Raw genomic sequence first — 27,665 nt, forward strand, 5'->3', positions numbered from 1 at the left:
ATGAAAAGGAATCGGGTGGTGAGGTCGAAAGGATGCGTGCATTAACCCAAGTGACAAGGCTTGTTCGCTGATCTTCGGACATTGCGGAGAACCGTGATCGTCGAGCGGCGAACAACGACGCTATGGCGTCCATCAGACGTGTGTATGTGTGTGTCATTATTTTTAATCCGTAATTAACGGCTAATTAAGCAGTCGTGAACGCGGATCGCTGGTAGAATTTGACGTGTGCAAGATACGTGACGACGCCGGTTTGCAAAACGACGCGACTTCCTGGTGTTAATCGTCGAGCCGGATCGGCTCGTCCGAAAACAAACATTCGGAGCTGCTTTCGTTCTCCCTGTTTGACAGCTTCTGCCTTAAATAACTCGGAACATTATGAATATCTTGACGCAATTTCTGCGGTTACGTTGTCACAAACTATGTCGTGCGTTCGCTGTAACCCTTTCTTTAAACAGTACGACTTCGATTCGTTACTGTTAGAGTATGTTCGCAAGCTCGGGAATGTGACTAGCTGATCTCTCAACAAGTGTGTTTAATTGCAAGTGTTCTAGAATGATTCATAGTTTATATTTTATTTTCAAACACTTTGCTTTTCTTAAGTTTTCATATACCTTGATGATATGTCCCGCATGCAACCTTCTAAATATGTAAACATTTCTATGTATTAGCTGTATAAGCTACTTATTCACTTCTGTTTCAACATGCAAATGTTTCAATCTCTATATTGTTAAATGTTTATTTGCTTTGTATGTAACAAAGTAAATTTTATATTTGTTTTACTTTCGTACAAAATATAAATATATTTATTAGATACCTTTATTATTTAAGAGAATTGTACGTGATATAGTAATGTATTCCACAAATATACGATGATCTATTGTCCACTTAAAGTTATTGTATATAAAAATGCGACATTGAGAATTTTAGGAATTATATTCTATGCATGTTAAGTACATGTATAAAGTGCAATGTTTTTACTTTGTAATTTCTGCGTTGCATTATTAGTTGTGGTTTTTGATTCTTTTTATTTCTAGACTATTTTAGGACTAAAATTTCTTAATTTTGTAGTTCTTTTTCTAATCATTGTACTAATATAATGGATTTCAATGTTTCTTAGTATTTAACTCACAAAGGAATACATTTCTTATTACAGGCATGAAAGGATATAAAATTATGGGTAAATAATGTAAGTGGTACACAGTATAACATAAATATTAGTGTTACACAGAAGAGTGGCAAGACATTCCATGATTTCATATAAAATTTTACTAAAACATATTGTGACTTAATGAACTGTACACATCATGTCTAATAGTTTGGACAGTTTTTTAACACGTATTGGGGATGTCACTATAGAACGCGTGACTCCTCGTTCAGGCTCTAAGCCTAACGAATCATTAAGTTCAAACGAAACTTCAACAAATACAAACATGAATAATATAGAACCTCAAACAGGAAACGATGAAAGTTCAGAGGAATCTAGTGGTGAATCAACTGATGGAGAACGTGAAAAGAAAAATGAAACATTACAGTCAGAGGAAATAGAAGAAATACGTTCTGAAGGATCAGGAGACGATATGGATTTAGATGAAACAATTGATTCCCAAATTGGTGTACGAATGGAATCAGAACGACATCACTCTCAACCAGAAGAGGATGACGAAGAACCGGTTAATATATTGGATACTTTACCATTGGAAGGTTTGTATAATATCACTTTTTATAATTAGGATATACAGTAATATTATTTCGTGTTTATAATTCTCAATTATATTAAAAGGAGCTCCAATAGAGGGTCAAGAAGTATCTGAAGCTGATTTACTAGGAAAATCAATTTCAAAAGACACAGATGATGAAGAAAGCTTAGATCATGAAAGTGACAAACATGAAGGTCATTCCATGGAGGATGAAAGTTCCGAAAGTAATAAGAGACATGCTGATTCAGAGCTTTCTGATACAGCCAAAAAGAAACAAAGAAAAGACGATGGAACCGAGGGGAGTGCATCAGAATGTGAAACGAAAGCGGAAAAGAAATTAGCAAATATGAGAAGAAACATTCGGGAGGTAATGGATGAGAACCAGCTTGATGAAGCTACTTTATCCGCTCAGCGACAAGAGATGGAGCGACTCCGAAGGGTACAAGAGCAACAAAGAATTATTCGCGAAGTTCAACGACAAATAGCAATAAATAGACAAAATAATAAAACGCAAACAAGAGTAATCAGCCTCCTACAAGGAAAACAAAATCAAGCAGGAACTACTATTTCACAATCATCTTCATCATCATTTTCACCTACACCGGTTCGTTTGCCTAATACGGTGCTTCTTAAAGTAAATTCTGGATCTGGGGCTGGGTCTCAGACTACTTCTAGTATGCAACCAAATCAAATGCAAAGAAGATCGATAGATGGATCTCGTTGGCAAAAGGGCAGGGGTGTCTATCAAGGAGCGCAGACATCAATTTCTCGAGTTCCGAGTCGTCCAATTGGACCCAATATGTTACAACAAAGAATTCGAATGATGACACCTTCTGTGAGTATATCACCTGTTGTTCCTAAAAAGGAACCTATGGATAGATCTGAATATTACTCAGATTCTGAACTCTCGGATCTGGAAGCCGAAGAAGCATTGCGCGAGAAACAGATGCATATTACTAAAAAAATATCAGCTGGATTAAAATCTCAGAAAATGGCTAAGGGCAAAGATGTAGTAACAATATCTAGTTCTAGCGAAAGTTCAGATGACGACTGTATAGTTTTAAGCGATCCAAGTGGTGAGGAAGAAACCGACAACGAAGATGATCCATCCAATTCTGGCATGCACACCAATGATAGATATAACATTCCAGATGAACATGGTAGAGTGTTGATTAATGTGGGTCATCCAGAAACTGAGCCTGATGTGTTTTTAGCACCACAAGTAGCTCGTATCATTAAACCTCATCAAATTGGTGGTATTCGTTTTCTTTATGACAATATTGTTGAAAGCATTGAAAGGTACAAAACTAGTTCCGGTTTTGGGTGTATTCTCGCTCACAGTATGGGTTTAGGAAAAACTCTTCAAGTTGCTAGTTTTTGTGATATCTTTTTCCGATGTACTACAGCTAAAACAGTTCTTTGTATCATGCCCATTAATACATTACAAAATTGGTTAGCGGAATTTAATATGTGGTTACCATTTGAAGATCCTAATGCACCAGAAAAACACAGTAAAGGCTTAAATGTCAAATCAGAACCTGGAGTAGAACTCAAACAAGAGATTAAAGATGACTGCGGAAATCAAAGCGACATGTCAAATCTGTCGAGGCCTATTAGTACAGAATCAGCTCATCGTTTTGGACAAGAAAACGCATCTCAGCCTATGAATATTATGTCAGAAAATCCTTATACTCATCAAGGATACGAAACTCATAATATGATACCTGGTTATGTACAGGATAATATGTTAAACAAAAATATGTCAGATCCACAAGTACACACAAATGAAAATTATCAGAGTGATATTTCCCAAAATACAATGTATAATACAAATCCTAATCCAATATCTAATTTTGATTCAATGAAACCGGAAGTGAACTGTCATGGCATGCAACAAAGACCAAATATCCCTGACACAAAATTTGGAGTGGAAAGTCAAAACTCTGGTAATATGTATCCCGGTTTAGAAAATCGGCCGCAAGCTTCCATGTATCCAAACATAGAACCACGAAATCCTGGTACTTTGTATCCTGGAACTGAAAATCATCATACTGGATCAATCTACCCAAATTATGATAATTCTAATAATACTTTTCCTAATTACACAAATCGACCACCTCAGGAATCAGATCAAGAATCAAGAAAAGAATGTTTTAAGAATGCTTTATCTTCCATGAATACTGAAATCAATGTAAAAAAAGAACCAGAAGAATCAATTAAGAAGGAAGAAAGTACTTGCACAACGAAAGAGGACGTAGCAAATGATGAGAAAAAGGATATCGAGAAAGTTCAAACACCATTCAGTGTAGATGCACCCATTGGTATGGATTTAAGACCAAGACATTTTCGATTGCACATTTTAAACGATTCTCATAAAACCATGACAGCAAGAGCTAAAGTAATTCAAGATTGGCAAGTAGGAGGTGGCGTTTTATTAATTGGGTATGAATTATATAGGCAATTATCTTTAAAAAAGCCGAATAAAGCAAAAAGAAAACGTGGACAACCTTTCAAGGACACAGTCGATGTTGAAGAGGAAGATAAGAACAAAGGATTATTAAATGAGATGCATACAGCTCTAGTTAATCCAGGACCTGATTTAGTTATATGTGATGAAGGACATCGGATAAAAAATTCTCATGCTAGTATTAGTATGGCTTTGAAACAAATGCGCACAAAACGTAGAATCGTATTGACTGGATATCCATTGCAAAATAATCTCTTGGAATACTGGTGCATGGTTGACTTTGTCAGACCTAATTACCTTGGAACCAAAAGTGAGTTTTGTAATATGTTTGAAAGACCAATTCAAAATGGACAGTGTATTGACTCAACACCTCAAGACATACGGTTGATGAGGTATCGCGCGCATGTACTGCATGCTTTATTAGAAGGTTTTGTACAAAGAAGATCACATTCAGTATTGCAAGTTTCTTTGCCACGTAAAGAAGAATATATTCTTCTGGTTAGGATGACACCGCATCAACGTAAATTATACGACACGTTCATGAACCAAGTTGTTAAAACACGCGCAGTTCCCAATCCATTGAAAGCTTTTGCTGTATGCTGCAAAATTTGGAACCATCCGGACATTTTATATCATTTTCTCCGCAAGCGTCAAGCTAACGAAGAAGATGATTTAGATTTAGAAGAAACAATTGGCGAAAAGCCGACTACTGCTGGAGGGAAACGTTCAAAGGCTCGACAGCCGAAAGGAGAGTCTAAAAAGGGCAAGAAAACAAACACAACTATAAAAAATAAACCTGCAGCTAGCGTGCAACCTAATGCATCATCATCATCTAATATTGATAACATAGAATCTGATAACTCACATACGACTCCAAAACAAAGCAATTATTCCAATTATTCTATGCCAATGAATAATTCAGGATATTCAAATTCTATGCCGCAAAATTCTTATCCTCAAGGTTATCAAAATTACAGGTCAAATGAACAAAATACATATTACAGGAATGATAATAATCAAGGAGAATATAATGAATTTTACAATAATCAAGGACCACAAAGGTATGGAAATCAACCCTTTCAAACATACACACAAACTCCAGGATATAATACTTCTCAAAGCTATCCTAATCAGTCACAAAATTATAATATACCAAACAATGAACAACCTGCAAACAATCATTCACAAAGGTATCCAACCGGTCCATCAAGTACAGAATTTCGTTCAGACCAAAGTCAAGGAAATAATTACGAAGTACAAGGAATGTTTGCGCGTCAGTCTTATCCTTATCAAGATCCCGGACGTAATTATGGATCAAACTTAAATCAAGGTTCTAATAATTATCCTCAAGTTTCAAATCAAACGTCTTTTCAATCGCAAATGCCAAATCAATCTACGAACATACCAATACCAGATTATTCTCCTTACACACCTAATCAGACTCAGAACTATAATCCTGCACCAGGTCAGGCCACTTCGATGTATTCACGAAATGAAAATCAACCAATACAAAACTCTACATTGGGATATGCTGCTAATCAGCAAAGTCAAAATTCAGCCTCACAAACTCCAACTGCTGGATATCTTCCAAATCAACAAGGTCAGGGTACTGCACCCGGTCAGAATCGCGGCTTTTCGCCTAATCAACAAAATCAAAGTCTTAATATACAAAGTTCTTCCCATACTTATACTGGCACATCATCGCAGAATATGCCGCTATCTAACCAGTCTCACAATTATCCTACTCAAGTAAACGCAAATCCTTCGTCACAAACATCTATTTCCTTTAATCAACAGTCACCAAATCCAATGTCGCAAAGCCAATCTCATTCGTACATGACAAATCCACAGAATCAAGCTTCGGTTCCACAAAGTCAAATGCGTGGATATTCTGGAACAACTCAAAATCAAATAAACGTGCCACAAAATTCATCCTCGTATCCTACAGGCCAATCAGCTACAAATGCTCCTACTCAAGCACATGGATATCCTCAAGATCAACAGGGGCCAGTCCCAAATGCACAGAATGCTATGCATGGATATTCACACCTTGTATCTTCATCAACATCACAGAATCAGTCTTCGTATCCGCCTAGTGCACAAAACCAAACAGGAACTACTTCGGGTTCGAATCATGCATATGGTTCTAATCATCAAGGCCCACCAGCAATGCCACAGACTCCTACTCATAGATATGGTAACTCTCAACAGGGACAAGTACAACAACCGCAGAGTCAGTCTCTTACATATCCACAAAATCAGCAAGCATCAGGCTCGTCGTTGAATCAAAACGATCAACTTTATCCCAGACCAGATAGTCAACAACAATCTCAGAATTATACACCAACGTCTAATACACCTCACGAATTTTCAACCGATCGTCAAGGTGGAAGCTCATCTGGTAATTCGACAAATAACTATCCAGTAAACCAAGCACAAACACAGAATATAAATTACTCGTCGGATGGTACGCATCAAAATCAAGTAGGTCAAATGAAGGGACCAGAAGATCCGTATTGGCAAAGAAATTATTCTCAATCGTTTCGATCTGATCAATGTAACGATCCATATTATCGCGATGTAAACCCTAATGTGAATCGATATCAAAATAATTACTTTCCATCGCAAAATTATCAGAATCAGTCTTACGACTATAGCAACAATCATAATTCAGATGTAAATTCACGTTCAGATGAATCAAAACCTCAGCAGTCTATTTCCCATATCCAAAATTCAGGACCTTGTGACAAAAGTAATAAAGAAATGACGGCGAGTGTCGGTGTACAGAGTCAGCCAATACATCAAAGTAATGTTTCTACAAGCTCAAACTACAGTTCCGAATCGAGTTGTCAAACACCAGTATCTAGATCTGTGCAAAGTCTTAGTTCATCGCATAGCCCTCGACTGAATCAAAGTGATTTAGTAAAAGAAGACGAACGAGAAAAAGAAGATTTATTAGATAAAGATAAAGAAGATAAGTCGGACGATGAAATTCTCACGAAAGATGAAGAAAAAGATTGTAAAAGTTTTTCAGGGGGGAAAGAAGATCCTGGAATTCCGTATGACTGGGTAAATATATAGATGAAAAATGAATAATGCTAATTTAAATGCGGCTAATTAATTTTTTTATTTATAGGCAACAGAATTAATGAAGGGATATGTACCAGGATTAATTGACGCTTCTGCAAAAATGACAATTTTCTTTTGTATTTTGGAAGAAGCAATTACGCTTGGTGATCGTGTTTTAGCATTTTCTCAATCACTGTTTACGTTGAATCTCATTGAAGATTTTTTAGCTAGAAATAGTCTGAAACATCCAGATGGACAAACAGATGCTTGGATTAAAAATGTAAATTATTATAGATTAGACGGAAGTACTAGCGCTTTAGAAAGAGAGAAACTTATTAATGAATTTAATAGTAATTCGAAAATTCATCTTTTTCTCGTTTCTACGCGTGCTGGTTCATTAGGCATTAATCTCGTTGGCGCGAATCGTGCTATTGTATTTGACGCTTCTTGGAATCCCTGCCATGACACGCAGGCTGTCTGTAGAGTTTATAGATACGGTCAACAAAAGCCTTGCTTCGTTTACCGTTTAGTTACCGACAATTGTTTGGAAAGAAAGATATATGACAGGCAAATTAGTAAACAAGGAATGGCTGATCGTGTTGTTGATCAGTGTAATCCAGATGCTCATCTTTCATTGAAAGAAGCAACTACATTGTCTTGGGATTGGGAAGAGGATAGCCAAGTACAAGATTTTTCACAAACTAAGGACAGTTACACCGATGAAGTCATGCATCGTGTGTTAGAACGATATTCTTCATTGCTTACGAAGCAGCCATTCCACCACGAAAGTCTTCTCGTCGATCGTAAAGATAAAAAACTCAGTCAAGCAGAAAAGCGATTAGCTCGACGTGGATACGAACTTGAGAAAATGGCTGCCAATTGTTCAAGACCTAGCTATAATTATGTACCCGGAAATACTGCAACAAGGGGTACGATTCATTTTTAATACACTTACTTAAATTATTTGTTTGACGAAAATATTTGTATTTCATACAATATGTTATTGTAGCAGGTGGATTACAAATTAGAGCAATTCGTGGTGGTGATAGTGGTACTACATCAAAACCAGTGGCTTCGGTTAGACCAATGCAACAACGTGGTGCCGAAGGTTTAGGCTCGCGTGGTGTAACTGGAAGTCGGTGGATACCAGCGGAAGTATGGCAGAGACAAGGGATGAGTGCACAAGAAATGACATTACCTTTAGATGTTGTTATACCTACCAATTCTCCTGATAAAGGAAGTATCGTACTAAAGGCTGGCCAACGCGTGATGGTACTAAAGAGTCCAAAAGGCATTTATATGCAATTAGAATCTGGAAAAATTATAGCAATTCGAACGGCTTTGAAGTTAAATCAACAAAAACGAGAGGAAGAGCCGAAGAAAGGTACGCTATAATCTCAATGTTATTAAAATTGTTTTTTGCTTTTGTAAAAAAGTATCTTTGTTAATACTTATATATTCTTATTTATCATAGGTCTGACCTCAATGGCGCAAAGAAATACCAAACCAGAAGTCGGATTTCCATTGAGAAATAATTCGGCGATTTCTATAATACCGAAATCATCCTCGAGTAACCAAATAACTGGCCGTTCAATGAATAAACCAGGAACCGGTCCTAATTATAGACCATTTGCCGACAAAGAAATTTCAAAAAGACCAAAACCAGTTGCTACTGCGACTGCCAAACCTTATTTAAGTCAAGTTAATTTAACAAATCAAGTTTCTCTTTCAAGGTTACCAAAAGTAAAGCAAGAACCAGTTGATCATTCAACTCTCGGAGACAATTCGAACTCTTCGGATGGTCAAGTTAGAACGGAACAAAGGGTCGAAGAAGTCAGATTAGAGGATGTGGTTGCGGAAGTAAGTTCAAACACCGATTATAGTCCTCCTAACCATAATCGGGTATCTAATTCGGATACCGATACGTCTCTGCAAAAGTCATCTGAAGAAAGTAGTCAAGCATATACTTCAGATACTGTAACTGCACAAGGTGTTCAAACGCAACATGATCAAACAGAAACGGAATTAACATCGAACATTAATAAACAGTGTTCCCCTTCAATTGAGAAACAAGTTACGAAAACAAACGATACGCTAACAAATTATGGACATCCTTTCCAAACTCAACAAGAGAAGAGAGATGCATCTAACGAGGAAATTATAATTGAAGATACACCACAAGCACCGTCTCAAATACAGCTGCAAGTGCCATCTCAGATACCACCGCAAGTACCGTCGCAAGTATCACCTCAAATACCGTCCCAAGTACAACCGCAGGTGGCAACCCAGGTACTTCCACAAATACCACCTCAATTGTCATCGCAAATTGGAATACAGTCAACACCATCAACACCGTTACCATCATTGTTAGCACAACAGCCTACGCCATCGACTATGCAAGTGCCACCGTCACCTACGTTACGAGGTACAGAAGGTTCTAAAGGTGTAACAGATTCGACAATTGGCTCTTCTGCACCATCCATGTGTACTGGAACCAATCCCATGACTTCGCCAAAAGCGGCGGAACCAAATATGCGCGAAACATCTGTGCAGGGTGAACCTAATATTCCACAAGGTTACCCATATGCCCAATACCCTCGGTACTACGATTATAGTGATCCACGATCGCGATCGTTATCTACTCCGTATGGTACATATTTCCCTGGTGTTCCACCTCACGCGACAAATCCAAGATTACCAATAGATACTGCAAAGACGCAACCAGACTTAGGAAAACCTATGGAAGAGAGAGCAATGATGAATGTGCCACCTGCATATTCACAAGTATCCAGTACTACTGCCAAAACGTCAGCTAATGCAACGGAAAATAAAAGTGCAGAAGCGGTGGTAACTACAACGGTTACTGCTACTACCCCTACTAGGGATGATACACATATACCTACTGCGTTTAGTCATCCTACGAGCAGTCGTTATCCTGGACCTTATCCACCAGGACCGTACGATCCATATTCACAGCATTATCCTCCAGCACCAGGTTCTTCAGCGGCTTATCCACCGAGTGGTAAGTTTTGATCTTTTATATGAGTTATATTTATTATGTAGCATTAATCATGCATATAATAAATATTGAAATTAAATTTGTGATGTAGGTGCGCCTGGATATCCAGCATACGGCGGGCCAACCTATAATACGGAGTACGCTCGCATGTATACGGCATTCCATGGTCCACCTCCACCAGCAGATCACTACATACACAGAGGTTACGCACCTCCTTCTTCGCATCCGCCTAATTACTATCCTCCATTTCCACATCCTCCACCACCTTACCCGAATTATTCGTTTTTATCGCCATATCCAAATCCTAATATGCCTAGTGAGCCGCAGCCACCTGCTCAGTAGGAAAATTCAGTGGTACTTCGAAACACGATTAGTTTAATAATAATTTCAAAAAATGTCGCATATTGCGAAAGTTTGAAGGCTGTCGCGGTTCAGAAGCTTAATAGACTGAAGCTGTAAAACGCATTGATGTAAATATTTAGTCACAAGTATTGTATTAAGGTAATCAATTTACTTAGGTACTTTCCCAGAGTACCAACCCTATGTCGAAGGAGATGAGATAATTCTCCATTAACTTTGAACTGTGCAATTTGTTGAAATGTTCAAAATATTTAGCCTGAATTGCTATGCCGTTTTACGATGCGTCTATTCAACTAAATATGTAATATGTCGATGTTTAAAAGGGTATAAGTAATTTCTCTGCTTAATATTTTACAGTTTCGTAGGTATCATAACGTTTCTTACACTTCAGGGACATTGTCTTTATACATTTACGAAGTGTTTAATTGAAACGTGATTACGAAAAAGTAAGAATATTTTAAACATATAAATACTTCTGTTATTCGTCATTTTTTATTTAAAACGAGTCGAATGGTGGTTGTTTTATGGGAACGATACTGGAAATATTGAGCGAGAAAGAAATTCGTACCTTTTAAACGAGTAACGTAAGAAAGGAAGGAATGCTGTACACTATCGTTCAGCTTTGTGCATAAATGCTACACTGATCACTTTTATATATACCTTAAGAGAAAAAGAGGAAAATCATTCTGATTAATTACAATACTTGGAGAAGTATGAAGTTTCTGGGAAAAGGAAAATACATTATTCATCAAATTTTATACATCAGCATTCCATCTTCGATTTTATATACACTTATAATAGAAGTACGCATCGCGTTAAAATCAACTGATTCTTCCTCCTAAGTTAATATAAGAAGAGTGATGGATATCTGAGTTGTTCAAAAAGTGATATTATCTAAACTTCTAAAGAAATTATTTACATTTTATTAACAGTAACATAATATTTATAACCATAGAATTTAATGTTTTTCATATTTCAATTGTACCATTATGTACATTTTAGGCAGTGACAATACTTTTTATTTTTATTATATGTTTTTACATCGTTCATCACTCTTCTGTAGAAGTTAACTGCAGACTACGCATCGTTATTTCGGATTTCATAACTTCAATCATTAATCGTTAAACAATGAATTTATGCTTCATTTACACAATATGCTCTGAATCTGTGTGTCACCTTTGACTTTTTACATACATTATACGTACAGTATTTACATGGAACATTTAGCAGCCAGTATACAGTTTACAGCATCCTTAGCACGTTGTATATGACTATGTATCACTACTAAACGTTACGATTTCTGAAATAGATAATCTCATAGTAGCATGTAGGTTTGTTGTTAACTAGGATGTCTTACAGTTCATGACTGTCTTGAAACATAGATAAAAGAAGAACAGGGAGAGCCATGATTTTCAGAAGCGACTTTTCAAACTCGGAACTGTGATATTTTGTCATTTATTCTCGTGTGACATTTCTGCTTATATATTTTCATTTTGAATCAAAGTTTTAACTTTGATTCTTGCGTGAAACTAATAGAAACGAGGAGTTATAACTGACGTTGTTAGTGTACTGGATCGGAATTGCGCATTTATGTTAACGTAAGTTAATCGAGAGTATAAGCACGAGATTTTTAATCAATTTTCCAAGTGGGATATAGAGCCGCGTACGCGTTTATCATGGTGCTCCCTTCAAATATTATAGACGAATTATTATAGAAAATAAGCACTCATGCTGGATACTATTAGTATGTGTTTCTCATCGAATCTGTCACATGTTTGCTACATGCAAGAGACGTAAACATCTTACATGTTAGTATGTGGTTATGGCTGCACGTTCTTTAGGTTTTAAGTGTACAGATATTACATGACGCGATATTAATGTAAGATGTAATTTTGCAAACAAGCGACAGAATCTATTGCAAAGTGCATACGAGATTATATTTACGGAAGATAAAACAATTATTTTGTCTCTGTTATAGCTTTTTTGCCATTTACATACTTGTAAATACCCATTATTTACATTTCATACTTTATTTATTACTATACATTATGCATTATTATCGCTTTTTTTGATGTCAGAGTATTGCTCTTATGTAAAATAAATTGTTTACACTGATCAAGAGATTGTTTTTGATTGTAGTGTTGTTATACAGAGAAATTGAAGCATATATATAATTGTTTGTATAACGTTTACCCTTATGTCTGACCAACCGTTTAACTTGGAATTAACACATGGTGCATGTAAATGCGTAGAATTAAGAATCTATTACTTATATGTCAAAATGATAAGATTGTAATTAAGAAATGAATCTACCCGAAAAAATTTCGACATCCCTGTGGTAGTACGAACAAATCACTCTTGAGTACACACTTTCTTCTGTGCACATTATGTGATTTAATGTGTCACACGGAAGCTGGTTTCATCGAAAAATTATAATTAACGAATCAATTTTTAGAAGTAAACTATATATTTACCTAAGTTTTTTGAAACGAATCATTTTTCTCTAATTGTAATTTTTCTATAAACCATGCTACGGTGTACAAGGAAAATAAAGTAATTCGAAATTAAGAGAAACAATTTTTTTTGTAACAAATAAGTTGGTTTGGTGATACTTCACTAATTTAATAAAAAAAAAATGAGAAACTTATAACTGCGTATCATGTGCGTCATATTTTATATTTTCTAACTTTTTTCATTAGAGATCTTTTAGTTGTATTTATAACATGTTATTTGTTTTGGAATATATTCTTTATGAAAAAAATATAAGAGTATCGTTATAGTGAATAAATGTTCTTTATTTGTAGCGTTAATATTACGAGGGTACAAAAAATAATGTTACGAATTGCTTCTAAGTATATATTAATTATTTCGTACATTTCGCTAACAGTATGTTATTTGAGATATGCCAAACAAAGAACAATTAAAGATATTATTTAGCAATAACATATTGTCATTTCACAATGAAATTATTCGAAGTTCATATCAAATGTTGGCGCTAACAGTAGCGTATTATTAGAAATAGGTACCCTCGATTCCTCCTTTGTGGAAAAAGTCAGGCGGTAGTCGCGTGTTAACCATACATTAAAGAATAGAAAGCATCGCGAATGCATTGCATTTCGTATAACCTACTGTTTCTTTGCAGAAGAACTGCACTCGGCATATGTAAGACTATCTTAGTTAACAATAAACAAACCTTTCGTAAATTTTCAATTAACGCTAGGTTAGCCGATTTTGATTGGGGTTCCAATAAGAAGCATCGAAAAGTGAAAATACAAATTTTACCCGATATGTCTGATCCGAAAATTGAAGAGATCCTGTCACCTCTTCGAACTAGCGTTAAAGAACAAGTAAGTACCATATGGATAATAAGTATTCACTGTTAAATGTAGTTACACATGCAATAGCCTATATTTTATTTCCATAGTGACAATTAAATTTCATCATCGTTAGTATTAATCTATATTAAATAAAACAAATTTGATTTTACATTTCCTCTGAATCATTATTAATTATTATTTTTATATTTAAACATTGTTTCTTTTAAATTAATTGTATTATAAATTTATGCTTTTGATTAAAGGGTGATTATGTTCGAAAACTCAAATCTGATGGAGCTCCAGAATTGGATATCAAGAAGGCAGTTGCTGAACTCAAATTACGTAAAAAATTGTTGGAGGATAAAGAATTATCTCTTTCAGAGACAACAACATTTGATAGGGCAAGAATGGAAGACCTTTTGAAGCGTAGATTTTTCGTGGATCAGTCTTTTGCAATTTATGGCGGCATCACTGGCCAATTTGATTTTGGCCCTATGGGTTGCGCATTCAAGACAAATTTGTTAAATAATTGGAGAAATTTCTTTGTCTTAGAAGAACAAATGTTAGAAGTTGACTGCTCTATTTTAACACCAGAACCAGTACTCAAAGCTTCTGGACATGTTGAAAGATTCGCAGATTTAATGGTAAAGGATGTGAAGACTGGAGAATGCTTCAGATTAGATCATCTAATCAAAGCACATTTAGAAAAAGTAATTAGTGATAAGAAAACTGATGAAAATACTCGTGCAGAATGTAGAGATATTATTATTAAATTGGATGGAATGACAAAAGATGAAATGGCTGCAGTTCTATCCAAATTCAATATGAAGTCCCCAATCTCTGGGAATGATCTAACACAGCCAATAGAGTTTAATTTAATGTTTGGAACTCAAATTGGGCCATCAGGTCTTATAAAAGGCTTTCTGAGACCAGAGACTGCCCAAGGTATTTTTGTAAATTTTAAAAGATTGCTTGCATTTAATCAAGAAAAACTGCCATTTGCTGCAGCTCAGATTGGAAATGCATTCCGTAATGAAATTTCTCCTAGATCTGGTCTGATAAGAGTCAGAGAGTTCACCATGGCAGAAATAGAACATTTCTGTGATCCAAGTGATAAAAATCATTCCAAATTTGAGAGAGTTAAAGATTTAAGCTTATTGTTATATTCTGCTTGCAATCAGATGGATGGAAAAAGTGCACAACACATAACTTTAGGTGATGCAGTAGCAACAAAACTTATAGCTAATGAAACATTAGGGTACTTCATGGGTAGAATTTATCTATTTTTAATAAAAGTTGGTGTTGATCCAAAAAAATTACGTTTTCGTCAACACATGGCAAATGAAATGGCTCATTATGCATGTGATTGTTGGGATGCTGAATGTTTGACATCTTATGGTTGGATTGAATGCGTTGGCTGCGCAGATCGCTCCGCTTATGACCTTACACAACACACTAAAGCTACTGGGGTAAAACTTGTAGCAGAGAAAAAATTACCAGCACCGAAAAATGTTGACGTATGTGAAATAGTACTAAATAAAGTTTTAATCGGTAAAACGTTTAAGAAATGTAGTAAATTGGTTCAAGATGTATTGGCAGCATTATCTGAGACTGAAATTAATATCATAGAAACTCAGCTTAATGATAATGGAGAATATTTGTTGAAACTTACTACCGATTCCGATACCGAGGCCAAAATTACAAAGGACATGATTCAAGTAAAACGGTATCAGAAAACTGTACACGTTGAAGAAATAATTCCGTCTGTAATCGAACCTTCTTTTGGTATTGGGCGCATAATGTATGCTGTCTTTGAACATAATTTTAGAGCAAGAGAAGGTGATGAGAAACGAACTTATTTTTCTTTACCACCAGTTGTGGCACCTTTAAAGTGTTCTGTATTACCACTTAGCGGTAATGATGAATTTGTACCGTTTGTAAAACAATTATGTAAGTGTATTGGTTTTCAAAAGTATGTTATAGATCGAAACGTTTCGATAGGAAAGAAAATGGATTTAAATGTTGTTTATTATTTACAGCTCAGAATCTTACAAAATTGGATGTTTCTCATAAAGTAGATGATTCTTCTGGCAGTATCGGACGCAGATATGCGCGAACAGATGAAATAGCGATACCATTCGGCATTACTATAGATTTTGATACTTTAAAGTTACCTCATAGCGCTACACTGCGCGAAAGGGATAGTATGGGTCAAGTTAGAATAAATGTAAGTAAATATATTTTAGAAGACTGACATGAAAATTATGGATAATTTGAGAAAAAATAAATTATTGTTTTAATTGCAGTTGGATGAACTTCCGACCGTAGTGAGGGACTTATCTTACGGTAAAATTACATGGTCTGAAGTTGAAGCAAAGTATCCCAAATTTGAACAACAAGAATCAACAGAACCGTAGTAATATATTAAAAAAACTTTATGGAATAACTTATTTGTAATATACAAGAACAAATAAATTGCTACAATAGCAATTTTTATTGTGCATTAATATAATTTGCATTTTTGGAAACATTATCTTTGTTAGTATTTTTTACAACAAAAGCTATATTTATTGTAATGATTATAAAGTTTTTGCTTTCATAAAACGAGTATTTTTCTCAAAACCTATAAAAGCTAATGTCAAATTTAACGTTCATTATGTCAAAATCATGTTTAAAACAAACCATCAAACACTTTATACCCTTCATCCATTTTTCTTTGTCTATGTCATCGTGTATAATTTCTTGAAGTTGCATATTGACCCGACAAACATCTGTAATACATAGTAATTGTTAATAACTGAATTGTTAATAATTGAATTATAGGTAAGCTATATATTAAATAATTACTGCAACTGCCGGATCGTATCTGACAGCACATAGCACACAATGTTTTTAACATTCGAATTTCACCGATAAATTCGAAAACTCGAAGCGACGGTAAATCAAGAAACAGCTTTCTTAATTGATTATCCAAGTTCTCGCGATTGTGCCACAATTGTAGACATAAATATACTGGGATAGATATTATTAAAATAGATATTATTCGTTTGATTCTAATGTTTTGTACGTAAATTATTTCGTTGCTTATTATTAGTTTACCTAGAGAACTCGAATACCACGAACAAAGTGTTTTGATCGTGCAATCCAGAAACCAGGGTTGACGAAATCTTAGATCAACACATGTAGATAATGCAAATGTATGTATTTGGGTGTTTTTTGTGAAAAACTTTTTGTGATTATCGTATTCTGGTATTCCAACTGGAATATCATAATTGATATAGTAACACGTATGAGTTTAATGTTAAATTTATTATTTGTTATATCACAAAGTCATTTCATACTGATTGCATATTGTATTTTTAATGCCGGCGATAAAATGTGAGCTTTCCTCCAAGCTTTGTCGGGTATTAAGACTACTCCCCTATTTCCAGATACAGTCTTTTGCGGAATTTCTTCCTCTAAACAAAGCAATTGCAACCATTGCCAATTTCGTTGAAGTTTCCTGCGATCGAATTAAATAATTAAGGTGAGCTACGGAAAACAGAAAACCCGAATATCTGTGTTGGATTTGAAGATACGAAAGTGTTATGAATGGAACTAAAATTATATCATGAGACGAATATAGTCATATTTTAGTGTAATAGTTGGTCATTGAACTATACAGTGGGTGTAGAAAGTATTCGTACACCGATCGATTTCCAAAAGAACTGTGTAAAATTGTAATTTATTAACTTATTTTTTATAAACAATAACATTTTACATATTCTCTGAAATCTCTAGAATAGATGGATTACAAAAAAAAATAGCTATTTATGTAAGTTGCGAAATTAACAAAAAAAAGACAATTAATCGATCGAAATGTTGAAGCAATAAGTATTCGCACAATTGTTTAATTTTTAAAACTTGATTAAAAGAAAAAAGAAATTTACATTAATTTATATGTGTATAATACTTCCTTCGTGGGATTTCCTTCTGATTTTATAATTATTGTAACTCTTCCAAGCATTAAATTAACTAAATTATTAGTAGACTGCGGATCTTTATGCATTTATAGGAAATTTGAATGTGCAAGAACCTATAAAATGCACACAATATGCAAGAATATAAAAAAGATCGAAAGTAAAGTTCATGTTATAATGTTTCCAGAATAAAATATATTCTTATTTAGGTTCAATTTTTGTAGGCACGTTCGCTAAGATTTTATTTTCCATAAAGATCCGCAGTCTAATTATTAGTTATTCGACGTGGAATCATTTTCCATTCCTGTATTAGAGCCATCTTTGAAAGTATTTTACTGGAAATTTGATGTTTTCTAATTCGCACGGAGCAATAAACTAATGTGTTTTCGTTACAAACTCTACTGTAAATGGTTCGTCATAAGAGTCGTACAAATACTTATTGCTTCTATACTTTTACCCACTTTTCACATTTTTTGATTAATTTCACAAATAATATCAACTAGTAAATGTTGTTTGGACTATATCTATCTTAGAGACTTTTGAGAATATGTAAAATAGCATTGATTATAAAAAAAGAAGTTAAGAAACTACAATTTCACACAAAAGATTTTTGGGAAATTGATCGGTGTACGAATACATTCTACAATCACTGTAATTGAGTGGTATATTAATGCATGCAAAAGATTAAAAATATAGTAGTCAAATATACTTGGCGAGATTGATAAGTAGATCTCCCGTGGGTGTTGCTATATACGCATAATTTATAGACAAGGTGGTGAGACACTCCAAGCAGCCAATCGCGCGGAACCAGTCGCATTTCTCGATCTTTTTATCCGCATAAAATCTTGATCCAACACGATGATCACCGTCCATTGAAATGCTTACCATTTTCTCGAATGCCCGCCAACAATACACGTATTTCACTGTTTCACGAGAGTTGTACAATGCCAATAACAACCGTATACCTTCGTTCGGCGTTAACGACAGACCCTCCAGACAAATAGATTCCAAACTATTCTGTTTACTACAATGTAGGACACAAGGGTTAAGTAAACCTCATCATGTTCTGATAATTGATTTTTTTTTACTGGGATAATAATATTTCGTCACGACAGGGCTTTTCACTAAGGAACTAAAGTAATTCATTCTGAAGATGAGATTTTAAGGAAAAGAAGTCTGTCTAGGATCCACGAATTTGAAGAAGTTCCAAAAATAAATATTTTTATTTAAAATTACTAATAAGTCTTCCAGGTTATTATGTTCATTAAAATGTAAAACATAAATCTCAAACAGGTGTTCTATTTTTAAACAATTTTCTATTTCTTTTCCATTTCATTATGACCTCAGCTTTTTATTTACCTGTTTACTTTTTTCCATGTTAATGATACAAGTAAAAGTTCATTTAATTTGAGATTTTAGCCATATTTTCGTGAAATTCGTGATTTCTTTTATCTTTGATTAATACAGAATTGATTTGAGTTGAGGATTAAGTGCGTTAGTATCTAATTTATATCGTAAGGGACTTACTAGATGAGCTGGGCAAGACGATTGATTAGGTTTTCTCGGCTAATGCAATCGAAAGTTTTCAGACGTATCAGTTGATTCCAAATGCTGATGTCTTTCTTGCACTTTTCGCTACGTACGAGTCTACAGAATGATATAAATCGCTTAAAGATTAAAGAACTTCTCATGTTGAATGTTGCATGAAACAGTCATCAAATAACTTATTTTACTTTATTTATAATATCTGTGTGCATCAAACTTCTACTGAATCAATTGTTTCAAAAAAAAGTAGCTATTTCTTTTCAAATTTTCACGCAATATTTTTGAAATACAGTGGGTGTAGAAAGTATTCGTACACCGATCAATTTCCAAACAAACTGTATACAATTGTAATTTATTAACTTATTTTTTATAAACAACGACATTCTACATATTCTCTGAAATCTCTAGAATAGATAGATTACGTATCATATGTACGTGTCATATGTAAAAAAGAAGTTAATAAATTACAATTTTACACAGTTCTTTTGGAAATCGATCAGTGTACGAATACTTTCTACACCCACTGTATATGGTACTACTATGGTATTGTATTTTGATAATGTTATACTGCTGTCGTCTGTATGTTCTACTTGAGATAACGAAACAATGTATTCTTGTTTTTTATTTATCGTGGGAATAGTTTTTATATAAATATTGTATTATTAATAAGAACTAAAGGAAATCCATGGGCCATTTAGGCACAAAATCTAAAGATATTTAATGCATATTGCAATACGTCTTTATGGCTGTTAGGACAGCAATATTAATTTTTAATTCTTCGTTTTTATAGTTATAAATGTTACCCAATACAGGGTCGATGGAAATCTTCAGTAGATGAATTAGAATCGTCCGATTTAGAGTCACAGGCTGACTGGAGTTCGCAGACGGAAATTGTTTTTTCTCTATAAAAAGATAACATATTAGTCTGAATCCCACAGACGCAGTAAAAATATATAAAGTAATTTAAGTGACATATCCTTTAAACGTTTGTGCATCCACAAGTGCACGTATTATTTTAGATTACTAAGTTATATCATATGAACTGTTTACAAAAATGTTTAAATGGTGTACATGGCGCCATTTGCATGGTTATTACCGACATTATGATAATGATCGATAATTGTCGATAAAAAAAACCCATTCAAATGGCGCCATCTAGCGGTAATACATCGAACTAATTTCGGAGTTTGGTCAGCGCCTCTATCAGGAAAACGCTCAAGTTTCTCCTTGAATAGTTCCTTTTTCAATTGCTAGATGGCGCCATTAACTAAAGAATAAAAAAATTCAGTTTTAAAACAATTTTAATGCACACGATAGTAATTGCAGAATCAAATGGTTGCTTAGCACATAAACATATGTGCTTTTACGCTATTTTTTAATTAAAATTAGTTAATGGCGCCATCTAACGGTGGAGAAAGGAACTATTCGAGGACAAACTTAGACATTTTCCCGGTGGTGCGCTGTACGGAGGTCGGGATTTTAGTTCAGAGTATTCACCGCGAGATGGCGCGTCGATTGCGCGCCAACATTTGAACGTATTTTATATAATTTATCTTTTATAACGTAGTAATCTAAAGTAATACAAGAATAAATACAAAAATAAGGAATACAAAGAATATTTCACTTGAATTACTTTATATATTTCTACCCTGCAGAACTGTAGTTGTTATACCTACATAAGTTACTCGCATAACTTTATTACGATGCTTTACCTTATCGAATATCGCACGTAGTCTTATTACCAGAGTTCATTTTTTTGTGAAATGGTATGTACTGTATAATAATTTTATTATTTACCCTTGGTAATCTTGTTACGCGTTTTATAATTTTATAAACGCATAACATTTTCCCTCAGGGGCTGTAGCTATCTTTGATTGTAGCTACAGTACGGGTTTAGCGATCCCGAGGTACCCGAGCCAGTGAGAGCCCCAATAGACGTGTAAAAAAATTAAGAAACAATGTAAAACATAAAGGATTGGTGTGAAACAATTTAAATGTGATATGGAAAAGAAAACACTGTGCAAGACTTGTGCGATAGTTACAATAATTAAACAGATTACGCAGCCTTATAAGACAAAGAAAAAAAGATCATAATTTGAATTAGTTATGCAAACATTAGGAGAAATTTATTGATTTACTTTCTGGAGATAAAAGTCTTACCTGATGCATGGCTCATGGAGACTTGCAGTAGAGGAAGTCGACTCGTTCGAAGCATTGTAACATACTGATTGAGTTCCACAAACGCGTAATTTCTTCTCTGTTCTAAATATTGGAGAAAATAAAAGTAGAAGTGTTTATCTTTCAATTCATTACGTTGATCTTTCATATTCTTCTTCAGAATTGCGACTGTTACCTGGTACATGACTCTTGGAGACTTGAAGTGGTCGAATTCGAATTGTTTGATTTATTATGACACACGGACTGATTTCCACAAGCGCAATATCTCTTTATTCTTTAAAAAAATGATCAGTTAAATAATTTGATTCCGTGGTCAAAAATTACATTTTAATTTCTTCTTTCGGAATAAAAGATGATACCTTATAGTCGTATTTTGTGTTAGTGAATTAAATTCGTCTGAAGCATTGTGACACACTTGGTTCTCACAAACGGATGTTGTCTGCTCTCTGTGAGAAACGAAAAAATAAACGGCATAATACATTAATTTTTAATTGTCCATTCGAAGATATTGAATTACCTAGCATATGGCTCTTGGAGGCTTTCAGTAGTGGAATTAGAGTCGCCTGAAACATCTTTGCACACTGTCTGAATCCCACAAACGCAGGGTTTTTTCTCCCTTTTCAATGTTGACAGAAAATAAAAGTTGACATACAAATAAAAGTGTTGTGTCGTACTAAAATTCATTATATTGATTGTTCATTTTCTTCTTTAGAATTACAAATTTTACCTGATGCATGGCTCTTGGAGACTATCAGTAGTCGAATTCGAGTCGTCTGGAGCATTTTGATATACTGTCTGAAGCTCACAAACACAGGATCTCTTCTTCCTTTTGAACATTGAAACAGAGAAAGATAATAATTTTATACCACGTATGGTAATGATTAATAATATTCTTCATTAAAACAGCAACTGTTACCCAATACATGGTTTATGGAAACTTGCACCAGTGGAAGTGGAGTCGTCTGACGCATTTTTACACACGGACTGATTCCCACAAATCCGTGATCTCTTCTTCCTTTGAAAATTAAACCAATGAAAAATATAAATTTCACACCGTTTGTTATTATATTACTTGGTGCGTGGCTTTTGAAGACTTTCGATAGTCGAAGTGGATTCACTCGAATCTTGTTTATTGCTACGAAAATAAAACTTTCATTTCGTATATAGGCAATATTACCCGATTTCTAGGTACTTTTGGTCCAATTATAAGTGTTACCTGGTAGTAGCACACAGCCTTTGTAAATCTAAAGTACTGACACTGGATTCGTCGGACACATTACGGTTCCCACAGTTAGAGATTCTTTCTTTCCTTTTAAAAATTAAGATAATGAGAAAAGGTCTCGTATATTTTGTTACAGTTTCTTTCAATCTTCTTTGCCTACTTTGAGTTGTACTTGTGGAGTGATTTGGTGGATTTTGATTCGTTCGATGCATCGCAACACACTGATCTATCCTCGAAAACGAAAGCTTTCGTGACATCTCCCCATTTACTAATTAAATTGATATTAAAAATTAGGAAAATGTTTCACGACTGTATAATAATTGTATTATTTTTTCCATTACTTTTAACCAACGCTAGGGATGCAAATTTTACCTGCAATGTTTTATTGGCGAGTTTCTAACGCATGTATCAGATTTCTGCGTCAGTAGGCAACAGAGAACATAGTGCTTATAATCAGGAGCGTGTCTGGCCATTGTTTGTTCGAAAATAAAATAAATAAGAAACTAAACATTGCAAAGGGAGAAAGAAGAATTGTATCGGCTACATTATATCACGATGTAGGTTAAAAACATTCACGATTTGCAAATGTTTTCTATGTCATTTTAAAATATGCTAGACTTCGAGATGCAATTATGCTTTACACTCACACAAGGTTTCATTTCAATCAGCATTTTCAGGTTTGAAATCTTCTTTTACTTGACGTTGTTTCTTTTAAAAAAATAGTTCACTTTATACGAGCACTTATTTTACAGTGCAAATTTTCGAAAGACTTCTTCAAACATTAAGAAAATATCGTCTCACTGGAAGTTGTTTCGGACGTGAACTTCCTTGGATACTTTGATGAAATGAAAAGCATCGTTAGCTGCCAGTTACCCATTTGCAATTAACCCTTTGCAGTCGAGAGGTGATTCTCAGTCACCGCTAGATTTTCTTTAGGTTTAATTTCTTTGGAGCTCGAAATGTCAATAACACGATTGTCGTTGATGCAAAGGTGACCTGATTCTCAAATCTCAAATTAAGGATCTCATTTTCGAAATTAATCTAAGCTTAGCATTCGTGACAATAGAATGCTAAGAAAGCATCTCGAGTTGCTGATAGATACCAGAAGACAAAGCCTCGAGTGCAAAGGGTTAAACCATTCACTGGCAGGAAATTTAAAGCGTTTTGCCTTGGACGCCAAGATTTAATACAGATGTGTAATCTAGGTTATTATTTTGATAATAAAAAGTGATATTAAATTTGTTGTTTTAAAAAGAAAATTTACTTCTCCCTCGAGTAATTGCAATCAATTTGAACTACGAGACACATGTCGTAGTTGACAGTGAATGGGTTAAATATTAATAAACAGTAATGGATTTTCGGGTGTTTGATGGATTAGTAGGTATCGATGGACCCTATTAGGTATCTGTATGAAATTCGAAAGAGTTTCGATGACGTTAAGCCAAGTTACAGACCTTTTATATTTTAAAATGCAGACGAATTTCGGGGAAGGGTTCCTTAACGTTAATGTTTCTCGGATAGCCGAAACGCAGGAAGAAAGGCGAGAAAGAAAAAGCGAGACAATCGCGAGGACCAGGCACGAGTTCGTGGGTGCGGTTCCAATTATCCACAGTGGCTCTCGGAAAGGAAAAAGGACCACTGGAGGCCCCTAGGCCGTAAAAAGGGTGGGGTCCTTGCGTTTCCTTTTCTTCCTGTTTCTTCATTCAACCCTCCCCAGAGATCGTGTCGAATCGATTCTCTGCGACTCGTTTGCAAGCCGTCCAGCGAGTGACACACCGGATACGTGGTTGCCGCGTATCATCATTTATTTTTCTCAACGAGAATATTTCGCATACTTTCGACCATACCTCCGATACCTCTTCAAATTTTCATTTCATGTAAGACAGGACCGATCTTGGGGGTGTTTCGATAATATCGTTCAATCTTCCATCCCCTATGCCATTTATTAGGTCATTTTATACATTTCTGTCGCTTATTGCTCCGAGAGTTAACTAATTAATATTTGAGCATACCTTCAAATGTTATGGAAAAATCTAGTCACTATTTCTTTCCACATTTTTGGAATATACCACCACCAAGTTTGTATACTTTACTACATTTTGGTAATTGAATCAGTAATATTTAAAAATGATTAGGTGTAGAAATTAATTTTCTGTTATTCTAAAATGAATTTACTATTTGTTTATAAATATCAAGCATACAAATTTTAATCTTCCCTAAAATTTAATCTTCTTCTTTAAAATTTAAATTTCTTCTCCTTTCTTCTTCAGGTTGAGAATTTAAAGGATTGCTAATTTACCCTAATAAAATAACAAGTAACTATTTTTACTTAAACTACAGTCATAAATGATCGCCAATAAAGGCATAGAATTAATTTCTATACCCAGTCTTCATTACCTCATGATTATTTTTTCATACTTTTATAAAGTGCCCTCCAAAAGATAGATTTTCTGAAAGTTCCAGCCTAGAATACCCCTTCAAACGATCGAACTCTGCATTCCCTCTCTTGCACGAATTCCACCGCTATCATTATGCAATTTCATGCAATTTCGCCACAGTTATCGCAGCTAAACTCCGAACTAAAGCGATAAACATCAGTAGACGAATGCACGAGCAAGACCAACGGACGATTTATAGCGCAGGCTACCTCTCGGCTCGCTCGTGCTAGCCATGTTCCGATTCTTGCCATTCAGTCAATCCACCCGGGAATCGTCCCGTTTCTTTCCCATTCATGCATCTATTTCTTGCTGGTTCTACTGCAACCCGTTGACGCGGCGCTCCATCCTGTTCCCGTCCCGTGGAAGTATAAATTTTTGCCGCGTCGACGATCCCGAAAATAGTTCCGACCAGGAAGAGGATCGGTTCTATTTGCGTCGTCGCGGTAGGTCCGTTGTTGTTTTTACGCGAGCCATGGCGTGCGTCCCAATGGTCCAGAAACGGTCCTCGTGAAAAGGCTCGCCGGAGCGTGGCCGAGGAACTCCTCAGCCAACGACCGGTGCTTCGTAAACGAAGAGTCACTCGACGAGCGCGAGCTCTCTCGAATGAGCCCCCGTGAGCCGTGTTACAGAGCGCAGCTACCTGCGTAGGTGAGCCAAGGGATTCGCCAAAATGTTCCAGGTACCAGTTCTGAAAAAAGGAACGCGTTCGTTTTAACCTTTCTTTCTTGCATTTGCTTCTACACGTGACCTTGCAAATTGTGAGTTATGTATTGGCTCCGAAATTCGCCAGTGCTTGGAAGTAAGTTTGGGATTGTTACCTTAAAAGGGTATAGTTAGTGGCTGGACTGGTGTAATTGGCGTCGATCGTATTCGAGTGAATTCAATGCTGAAGTAGAGAATTATATCCGATTTAGACAATATATTTATTTATATTCATATCAACGTGTTCGCTGCGACTTCTCTATGAGATGTATTTAGTTATTAAAAAATAAAATTATAAAGCCCTCTTTAGGTATAACTTTATACATTTTTCGTTACTTTAATGTATAAGGATTAGGTGACTTATAATTATTTCTATTCCTTTTCTTCTTCTATACATTACAGAATTCCTGAAGAGAGTCTCAAAAAGTTCGAACTGTTAAATAATAATAAGAAACAATGTCCAAAGATTGATTGCAATTACTCAAAGGATAAATTTATAGCATTTCGAGTCGCTAAATAATTGCAAAGAAATTTTGTTTTAACACGTTTACTGCCAGATTAATATTCTTGAAAATGTCTACGTTATTAAATTATGTTCACAGACTATTGAAAACTACATAATCAAACATTTATTCTGGTATTTTTGTAATTTCATTGAGATTCAAGTACTTCATTCAACTTCATCTTTAGTAACACTTAACTTTAACAATTAGGTCCAAATCACCGACATTCAATAAGGGTTAATTTTTCTCGTCTTCGTCAACCCTTACTTGTACTTCTTCCTACTCATTTTATTTTCGTAACACAAGGCCTTGCAGTACAGAATTCCCGAAGAGTCTCGATAAGTTCGAACCGTTACATAATAACAAGTAAATTCGCCAAGTCGTTTACCAACTCTGGTCCAGGTAGTCAAGCCTGTTCCCCATTACACCCCATTTCTAAGAACTCTACAGCGAATGAAACCGAAGTCGCTCGCGGGTAACGCGCGACGAGTTCAGTTTACCGAATCGACAAACCGAGAGAGGGAAGATTAATCGCGTCATCAGTCGCGTACAGCGGTTGCAATTAAAAGTCGCTTCCTCGTTGCCACGGCCCCCGAGAGGGGGCAACCGTTTTCCATGGTTTACCATGGCAGCCGTACGATAGTAAAAGAGCAAGATAACGACGGAGTAAATTGTATCGCGAGCGTTTTACGCTTTCATTTGCATAAATATTCTTCGGTGCTCGCGTTCTTATTCGAGTATCAGAGCATCGACGCCCCGTTACTCCGTTTCCACCACAATTTATTCCATTCGTTCGCTTTTCCTTCTTTATTTTTTTTTTCTTCACCAGGAATCCCATATTGCGTCACCGCGTTCGCTCCCGAGACTTTGTGTAGGATTTTACGATTGGGCGAGGTGTGCTCTAAACTCGCCCCGTCCGGTTTCCGCGTAGAGAAAAAATCGCTCGACATCTCGCCTCATTAAGTGCATTCGCTTGTAGAAGGTTATCGAATGAATTGCGCGTGCGATGATAGACGGGTAATTAATGCCGTTTCGCCATTTGAAATTGTTGCGCCGATTTAATCTCCGTCGTTTTCCACGCGTTTCGAATTCGAAGGCGTTTTTACCGCGCGCGTAAATCGCAGCGAAAGAGTCGGGGCTGTGATAAGAAGAGGGTAGAGGGGTCTTAAATGCGAAGGCAATTATTAGG

General features: G+C 35.4%; 3 protein-coding genes across 9 annotated transcripts; 2 read left to right on the forward strand and 1 right to left on the reverse strand.

The window, feature by feature from the left end:
• Positions 1-12,812, forward strand: LOC128888506 (uncharacterized). 7 transcript variants are annotated; one of them, XM_054145407.1, is made up of 8 exons: positions 1-142; positions 1,154-1,186; positions 1,456-1,701; positions 1,781-7,233; positions 7,301-8,162; positions 8,243-8,617; positions 8,708-10,255; positions 10,344-12,812. In XM_054145407.1, the coding sequence occupies exons 3-8, from the start codon at positions 1,578-1,580 to the stop codon at positions 10,592-10,594; spliced, it is 8,613 nt and encodes a 2,870-aa protein (XP_054001382.1). In that variant the 5' UTR covers positions 1-142; positions 1,154-1,186; positions 1,456-1,577; the 3' UTR covers positions 10,595-12,812. The 7 variants fall into 7 exon arrangements, with proteins under 7 accessions (XP_054001382.1, XP_054001376.1, XP_054001380.1 ...); XM_054145408.1 differs by having other exon boundaries at positions 13-146; XM_054145406.1 differs by lacking the exon at positions 1-142 and adding an exon at positions 385-526.
• An 813-nt stretch (positions 12,813-13,625) lies between these two features.
• Positions 13,626-16,533, forward strand: LOC128888541 (glycine--tRNA ligase). The gene is made up of 4 exons (XM_054145498.1): positions 13,626-13,959; positions 14,193-15,879; positions 15,969-16,156; positions 16,236-16,533. The coding sequence occupies exons 1-4, from the start codon at positions 13,717-13,719 to the stop codon at positions 16,344-16,346; spliced, it is 2,229 nt and encodes a 742-aa protein (XP_054001473.1). The 5' UTR covers positions 13,626-13,716; the 3' UTR covers positions 16,347-16,533.
• Positions 16,534-16,545: 12 nt separating this feature from the next.
• Positions 16,546-23,090, reverse strand: LOC128888856 (uncharacterized). The gene is made up of 8 exons (XM_054146021.1): positions 22,828-23,090; positions 22,684-22,746; positions 19,416-19,535; positions 18,598-18,912; positions 17,271-17,431; positions 17,029-17,187; positions 16,777-16,941; positions 16,546-16,700 (listed from the first exon to the last, which is right to left on the reverse strand). The coding sequence occupies exons 1-8, from the start codon at positions 23,088-23,090 to the stop codon at positions 16,546-16,548; spliced, it is 1,401 nt and encodes a 466-aa protein (XP_054001996.1).
• Between the last annotated feature and the right edge of the window lie 4,575 nt (positions 23,091-27,665).

The sequence above is a fragment of the Hylaeus anthracinus genome, unplaced genomic scaffold, assembly GCF_026225885.1.
Source record: "Hylaeus anthracinus isolate JK02 unplaced genomic scaffold, UHH_iyHylAnth1.0_haploid 11994, whole genome shotgun sequence".
Taxonomy (NCBI): domain Eukaryota; kingdom Metazoa; phylum Arthropoda; class Insecta; order Hymenoptera; family Colletidae; genus Hylaeus; species Hylaeus anthracinus.